This window comes from Gymnoscopelus braueri (assembly GCF_963280865.1).
Source record: "Gymnoscopelus braueri genome assembly, chromosome: 21".
In the NCBI taxonomy this organism is placed as follows: Eukaryota; Metazoa; Chordata; class Actinopteri; order Myctophiformes; family Myctophidae; genus Gymnoscopelus; species Gymnoscopelus braueri.
In genome coordinates, this window is record NC_137623.1 from 26,190,154 (window position 1) to 26,198,362 (window position 8,209).

Sequence of the window (8,209 nt, forward strand, 5' to 3'; positions counted from 1 at the left end):
GCCTTCAGATCAGGAAGCAGGCCGCGCTTTACCCAATCAAATGTAGTGGGCGGGATTTACGTGTCCGCCGATCATTCCCCACTCGAAACCAACCGAAACTAATTTAACAATAGCGTCCACGGAGCAGACAAAACCACGAAAAGATATTCACATTTTAACTTGCTCTTTTATCATAGAAACAAGTGGGCTTATAACCAAAACGATCCATGTTCTCTGGGAGAAGTGGTGTTAGTGTTCCGTGTAGACATATTGTTAGTGGTCGCACCGGAAGTGAAACGCTGAAGGCAGACCAAAACCCCGGTTTCCTTACGTCGTCATTGTCCCAGAGCCAAGTGAGATAGTACAAACAGCAGAGGTCGCTGTTTTTCCTTCTCATTTGGTTCTGGGTTCCCAGATTGCATCGGCACATATACAGAAAATGAATGAGGCACACACTCTTCATAAAAATAAAATGAAATTGATTGATATACAAAATCATGCAGATCCGATGAAGCCAGACTGGACAGAAACTTCGGGAATTTGTTTTATTTCAATGGAGCAAGTGTCCCACTCTTTTGCCTGAGATATCCTCTCATTCATTCCAGGTCTAATTTTTTTTTGTTGTTGTCTGACTTTGTGCCACTGTGCTTTCATCATCTCAGAGGTGGAGAAGGACTTGGCCAAGCTGGCAGAGGCAGGGAAGATGACCACCAGGACCACCAACAGCCCCCACAGTAGCCTCCTCCTCAGCCCTTTGCTCCACAGACCCCTGCCCAACAACCTGCCTCTTCCCACCAAGCTGTCCAGGCCGCTGTCCCCAGCCAGTGGCCTCTTGGCCAAGCCCACGGGCGTGGGCCTCCCGCTGCTCAGCCCCAAGCCCACCTCCCTGGTCATGGGTCGGACTCAATCGCCCAGCAACCCCGGCAGCAGGACTCAGACCCCCAGAACCCCAAGCAGGCCGCTCACCCCCAATAGCTTACTGTCACGCTCAGCCGTGACCCCTGGGGGTCGTAAGGAGGTACATGTAACGTTCAGGAGGTCACGGAGCCGCCCGGTGACGCCCACATGCCAACCCACTCTCCCCCGACCGTTGCTCACGCCTCCCGGGCTAAGTACCACTGACAGCCTCGGGGCCAGCCTACGAGCATACCTGTCTGAGGTAAAGTCAGCGAATATTATTATGCAGATATTGTAATTTTATCTTTACTTCTTTGTAGGGATTTTCTCATGTTGGAATACAGGCATAGCTATCTACGCAAAGTGCAAGACCATTTTTATAAACCTGGCATATAATGGCCATAAACCTTGGGTCATGAGCTTGAAAATCAACCCCAGTTTATAGAAATCTGTTAGTGTGGTGACAGTGAAATACTGTAGTACGATCAGTGTCAAATAGGCTCTATGCCCAACTAAAGTTGGCTGTAGAACATGAGAGCATTTACACAGAGAGATTGAAAGCACGAGTACACACAGAAAAGTGCGTGCATGCGCACTTACACTCTCACACACACACACACTCTCACACACACACACACACACACACACACACACACACACACACACACACACACACACACACACACACACACACACACACACACACACACCTGCATGTGCACGCATGCACAAACACACGCTGTGTGGGGTTTAAAGGAGAATCCTAGTAGAATGTCATTTCACAGTGGAAAAATGTGTCGGGCTTAAAAGGAGAAATTTCAATGGGATTTCTCTCTCAAGTTCCTTTTCATGGTCTGCTTCACGGCAGCGCTGTTAAACACAAAACGCTTTCTTGAGGGCTTTATTAATGGCGGGCAGGAATTTTGCAATCCCTCTGTGTTCTTTTGACACTTAACGTCGGTTGACGCCTAGTGAGATTATCAAAAACACCAGAGCACTGATTCACATTTGATTGGGGCCACCTGGTCCCTGTGTGCAAGGGCTGAGCCCACTGAAGGAGGTCTGGTTAAGAGAGGATTCTGGACCTGTTTAACATGCTAGATGCACAGGAACCTCTGCCAATTCCCTGACTTTTTCTAAGACACACAGTGCTTCCTGGGGAATTAAGGTCATCCATCACCTTGCTGAAATACTGTACAAGAACACATAAAAGCTTGTAGTAGGGAGCATGGGACAATTTATATATTAAGGTTTGGCCCCCAAGGATTATAGGTGTAGTCGGTGTAAATGAAAATAAAAACAGCTGTAGCGCTAATGGGCCTGACGTTCACGTGTTCCAACTCGTATACGTCTCCAGAGTTCACTGGGGATTTTTCTACATTTTGCCTTTCTGAGTCGGCCTGGTCTTTTTTCTTGGGTCAGCGCTGCTTTCCATGCAATATCATTAGAGCCTGTTTTAACAGGAGTAGCTAATATAGAGGATTTCTCTGTTTGTACCGCCAAGACATTTTGAAATTAGTTTGGTTTAGCTTTTCTGCTTGAACATACCAGAATCGTAAGTTGCTAAATGACATATTGCAGCTGGACAGAACGCATATTTCCAGATGTTTTTCTTTCATTCTGCAAATGTTCTTGGAGGACGTGAACGTGTGTATCTAGATGACTGAACAGATTGATAAGCAAACAGATGGTCTGATTGAGATGGATTTTCCTTCTTAAAAATAAGACACACTTAGTGATAGTGCTGACCAAGCCAAGGTAGTGTGGGCTTATAAAAAGAAGAAAGACTAAAGTACAGTAGCATGCTCCAGCCTTCATACAAATACATGTATTTCATCCCAATGACTCATGTTCATTTCAATTCATTCAAGTACAAATGTTGGCATAAAATAAATGCCTTTTGTATGTCTTGGCTGGAGTGTGGATCTAAAGTTAAAAATGTCTTTCATATTTTTTCTCACAAGTTTTTCTCTCTCTTTGTCTCTCTCCAATATCCTCTCCTCTCCTCTCCTCTCCTCTCCTCTCCTCTCCTCTCCTCTCCTCTCCTCTCCTCTCCTTTCAGGATGAGTTCTACCAGCAGTTACAGGCCATCAGGCAGCCTTGGCACATCCCCAGTGACACAGAGAGTGATATCCTGGAACCACCTGAGCAAGACAAGAGTGAGTGACCTCTACAACTCTCCCTTTGGCTTTTTGGCCCTTCTCTTTTTGGTCATTTTTTCTTTTCAACTCTCATTTTCTTTGTGTATTATGTCCTATTCACATTCTCTTTCTTTGGGGAACAAAGGTTCACAATTAATCTCCTCTTTTTCAAAACTTTGGCTTGCCATTTAAATTCACTGGTAATCAACAGTTCCAAAGTCTGACAAATTGCCCTTCTTAAAGCCTTACACTTACCCACAGTCATTTCCTTTGTGCATTGTGAAAGTTCATTTCATTAACGTCACTTCTCAGATGTGACTAATGCATTCGAATGGCAATCCATCTATTAAAAAGTGAACATTTTAGGAATAAGTATTCCCTACAAAATTCAAGTCAATAGCTAAGGCAACATTTTCTTTTCCATATTCCACAGTTGGGTGATATCTTGTGAGGTTCAGAGGTGAAATATGCTGTTGAGGTTCACAACGTTTTTATTTCCTGGCGTCCTTGAAGAGATTCGTCTCCATTAAGATCTAGTCAATGGACATGAACGACTCTTACTTGTAAGTCATAAATCCTATCATTATAGTGGTCTGGCTGGGACACAGTGCAGTGCATTGCTTTGGCTTTGAACATGACAGGATTAGATCAGACCTCCCTTTGAGGTTCCAACCCATAAATCACACAAATGCATTTGGTAATATGGGCTGATACTACTCCTTGCCAAGATGAAAATGAGAATAGGTTTCAATACGCTGAGGACCATCAAATTCATGCTCTCTTAACATTTACCGTGAGAATTTTGTCTCTCGGACCGCTCAACGAGTTTGTCAGAAAATGATTGCAGATGAATTAAGCAGAAAGTTTAATTTCTATATAAAACTCATCATGCAAACATATTTCAGTTATACACCATTTTATATTAATTGCCTACAAAAATTCGAAATTAATCAGTCATCTATGATATATATTATCCTAATCTGAAATATTGGGTAATTTAGTAGATATACTTTCATAGCCAGTCCCCCATGTATACTATACCCTGTTGCTGCCCACTCCCACTGTTGGCCTGGGGAGGGTGTAGACTTCCATATGCCTCCCCTAGAGTCACCAGCCACTTTTCTTACCTGACAGCGAGGAGTTTCATTGGGGGAACTTAAAGAGTGTGTGGAGGTTCACGCTATCTCCCATACTGTATATCTCCTGAACTGAACCTGAACTGATGCACTCTAGACCACCCTAGACCAGTAGGAGCTGCTAGTGCAGTGACAAGGACACAAGCTCCTGCCCGCTTCCCAACTGTGAACACTGCCAATTATGTTTGTTAGAGCGCCCGGCCAAGCCGGAGGCACCGCAGCCAGGAATCGACCCTGGGCCACTGCGGAAAAGACACATTTCTTGTAACATTTGTTTTCATTTTGGAATAGATGCCTTCAATGAAAACTAACTTGACACCATTTAACATATTTTCTTTTCCCAGTAAGGCCTGCTGTGTCCTTGAGAGCAAATAGATCTGCAATTAATTTATGTATCAAGTCAAGAAAAAATGATGAATGTTATGTCAGAACACTTGAAATGTTCTCCAATTAATACTGTCCTGTGTTCTCAGTAAACAAAAAATCTTGGAACAGCTACTCAGACAGAAACTCAAGTGCATGAGGGAATCAGAGTTACAACTTTTATAGACCTCATGAAACAAGAATTCTGGTCAGATGAGACTTAACCACTTAAACCCGATACACAGTACTTTGTTGACCGGGGTCCCCCAGGGGTCTGTAATTGGCCCCCTCCTTTTTCCCCTCTACACTAAATCTCTTCGGCAAGATCATCGACAGATCGTGAGCTTGTAGATCGGTTATTTTCGCTGAATGTTCGCCCAGTGTGACATGCCCAGAAAAGGGATGCTAGGGGATCATGTGGTTGAAGCATGCAAAAAAGGTTGTCAAATGGAAATATAACTGCATGTGACACGTTTTCACATTTTCTTGCTAAAAGAATGGCAAAATGAGTGAATGTAATAGCCCCTGGGGGGGGGCTTGGCGATGGTGATGATTATGTTTAGAGAGGATATGAGAGGTGGAAGAGGGAGATAGATACAGAAAGAAAAACCCTGTAGCCACAAGACGTGACAAAGCACTTGTTGGCGTGAGAGAGAACTCATAGGGTGCTAAGACTGATGATTGAATTTCTGGCTCGTACTGTGTGTGTGCGCGTGTGCATGCGCGAGCAAGCGTGCGCGTGTGTGTGTGTGTGTGTGTGTGTTCACCCGCTTGATACGGAGCTCGCTTCATTAGTACAGTGACACCCTCTTCCAAGCTTCATGCCAGTGCATGTGTCTGTGCTGGCGCCAACTCTATGGTGAGTGCTAAATAATGGCGAAAAAATCCATAGCTATTTCCTGTTATTCTAGAGACTTCCACAATGGGGTAACCGCACATACCCCAATGGAGATGAAAAGAAGTCTGTCCTTTTTCCTTCTCCCAAACCCTCTGTTGTTTCATGTCTGTGCCTAAACCTCTCAGTCTATTCACAAATTATACATACATGTATAATGGATTTACACCAGTAGGCCTACAGCACGCTATGCACCTTTGAATTTTCAACATTAATTAATTGGGTTAAATCCAATTTGATCTGTACAGTATTCACTTATAATGTAGTTGCCATTAAAGAAGATGCATGATATTGACATAAAAAAATAAACTGTGAGAAATGGAAAACGATACTGCAATCTTGCACACAGCTGTCTCAAAACTTCCTTACTGTCAAAAAAGGAACGATATAAGAAAAAGTTAGGCCAATCACAGTATTGGTGACCTTATTTTGTTTAAATGGCATTCGTCATTCAGACATACACATGCATCCACTACTACATTCTACTACATTCTATCCTAATTCATTCACAGGTGGAGTTCGAGATGCCAGTAAGAGATCAGTGTTTTCAGGTGAGAATCTGAGCAACTTTCTGCACGTTATCCTGAAATCAAAGTAGATAGATTTGCCATATAATATGGCTTATTATCTGGATCGCCAGTATCCAACAGCTCACGCATGTTTCTCATTAGCGTGTGTGTGGAATGGCATTGAGACAAGTGTTTTATTGAGCGCATGTCTGAACTTGACAGAGCCTCCATGTCTGTCTGTCAATGACCTCATCGGTAGAGCCATAACATGTTACCCCAATAACCACCAATGAGTGATTTAGAAGCCTCTGCCTTCATTTAAAGTCCAGCCAATTACACACGCGGGCTAAATGGAAGATGTAGCAGCTCTGAAATGTGATTGGTGGAGAGTGCCCGTGTTGCGGGAAGTGAGGCTCCCTGCTGCCCGGTTCCATTAAGTCACTTTGGGTTGTGAGTTTACGCACGGCAGACAGCGTCAACTCTCAGCATCAACATTTTGGGAGAAGGAGAAAGTCTGTCTGGGTTCGAGGTTGTCTGCGGTTCTCCTTCTTGTGGCTCTGCTGGTGCCCACAGCTCCCAGTGTGAGGGTGCCAGTCTGGAGACACATCTGAGAGCAGGGACGCGGCCGCTTGGCTATCAGAGAGGCCAGTGCACTGCCATGGCAACCAAACCCAAAGCTGATGTATGAAGTCACCCCAGTCACTCAAATCCCCCAGAATTCACTGCATGAAATATGGTCCCTGGAACCTCCATCGGGTAGCAGCGGGCCTACTTTTTCCACCTCGTGTTTATCTTTGACATGTTCAAATATTAAAGGGCTGTTTTATAGTAATTGCCCCAGTTATTATGCTTATTAGCGGTTGAAAGCGTCTGATTCTGGTTTCTAGGAGACTGATGTTTTTGTCTTTGTGTTTCATTTTTCACAGGCCTATAATGGTGAAGACAGAGACATTGATCCAATCAAACAATTATGCAAACCACTGGACATTTTGAATAATGTGTACAGAGACTATTATTTTTATAACTCACATGAACTAAAAAAAAAAACGAAAAGAGATTGTATACTTTTTCCACAGATGCTGATATTTCCTAGACAATGTAGCCCTCGAAAACTGTACGCACCAATGTGATAGTATCACTTCTAACTATGGAATAATAAGAAATATTTTGTTTGCTTTAAAGCATGCATTTGAATCTCCTTGAGGAGTCGAGAAAAAAAAAGATGCATTTTGTTGTTGACAACCAGTTTCCTTAGAGTAATGCATATTCACTTTGTGAGGGTAGCACACCAATGTATAGAAGCAATTTCTTTACATGCACTGTCCAGATGTAGCCTTCTTGAAATAGAAAGTAATAACTATGGAGGGAATATAAGGAATTCTATGATATTAATTAAAACGATTTGGTTCATATATATTTCACAGAACATTCTGTTTTTAAACTCAACAGTCACCTTGAGACATGTTACCTACTGTAGGGATGACTTTTCTGTTGATGTTGACGATTTAAAGAGGAGCTTGTAAGTCACAATGGAAAATATTGTCTTTTTATGGCGCATTAAAAAGCACTTCAATATTGATGTCATGTTTTTGAATTATTACAACTGGTACTGTTTGGCACAGAATCGGTTCCATCCATCAGCTCAGGCGGATGACATGTCTGTGTCTTGTGCCTCCGACACTTGTTTGGGTGATGACAGGAAAAGAGAAATGTGTTCTGACCATGGCTACATTTCTTCTAACCATGCGGTGTTTGCCTGGGCGCGCGTTGGTTAAACTGTGGTCGTCTGACGGTTACATGGCAGACGTCAGTCCTAGATTCAGTTTTCCATGTGAACACATGCACACACGCACGCACGCTCGAACACCGCACGCGCGCACACACACACACACACACACGCACACGCACACGCACACGCACACGCACACGCACACGCACACACACACACAGTAGACACACCCTTCTCCCAGGCACTGTCTGATGATCACTCTATTCAAACTACCACGTTGTGGTATGGCATATACCAAGTCATGCCAGTTTCTGAGCCTGTCTCCCTGCAGACGGGATGTGGTTGAGCGAATGCCCTGAGCCCCAGCCTGGTTTGATTCCTGTAAAGGGATGTGTCAGAACACTAATCAGCTGCTTTCCCATGTCAGAAACCCGTCTTATAAAACACAGCATGTGAACTAATATCCCAGGTATTTCCACACAACATGTACTCGTGTTCAGTGGAAAGGGATGTGGTTTTGTAAGGATGTGTGGAAGAATGTAATGATATGGCTTAATCAA

At 43.6% G+C, this 8,209-nt stretch overlaps 1 protein-coding gene across 1 annotated transcript in view; it reads left to right on the top strand.

Moving 5' to 3' along the window:
* The window catches only part of cUnh8orf34 (chromosome Un C8orf34 homolog), a gene marked incomplete at its 5' end in the record, with an annotated part of 88,759 nt that extends 81,824 nt beyond the window's left edge, over window positions 1-6,935 (top strand). Inside the window, 4 exon segments of the mRNA XM_080417370.1 lie at window positions 642-1,138; window positions 2,939-3,035; window positions 5,924-5,962; window positions 6,847-6,935. Coding sequence (XP_080273496.1) covers window positions 642-1,138; window positions 2,939-3,035; window positions 5,924-5,962; window positions 6,847-6,854 — 641 coding nt within the window. The 3' untranslated portion in view covers window positions 6,855-6,935.
* Window positions 6,936-8,209: the final 1,274 nt, after the last annotated feature.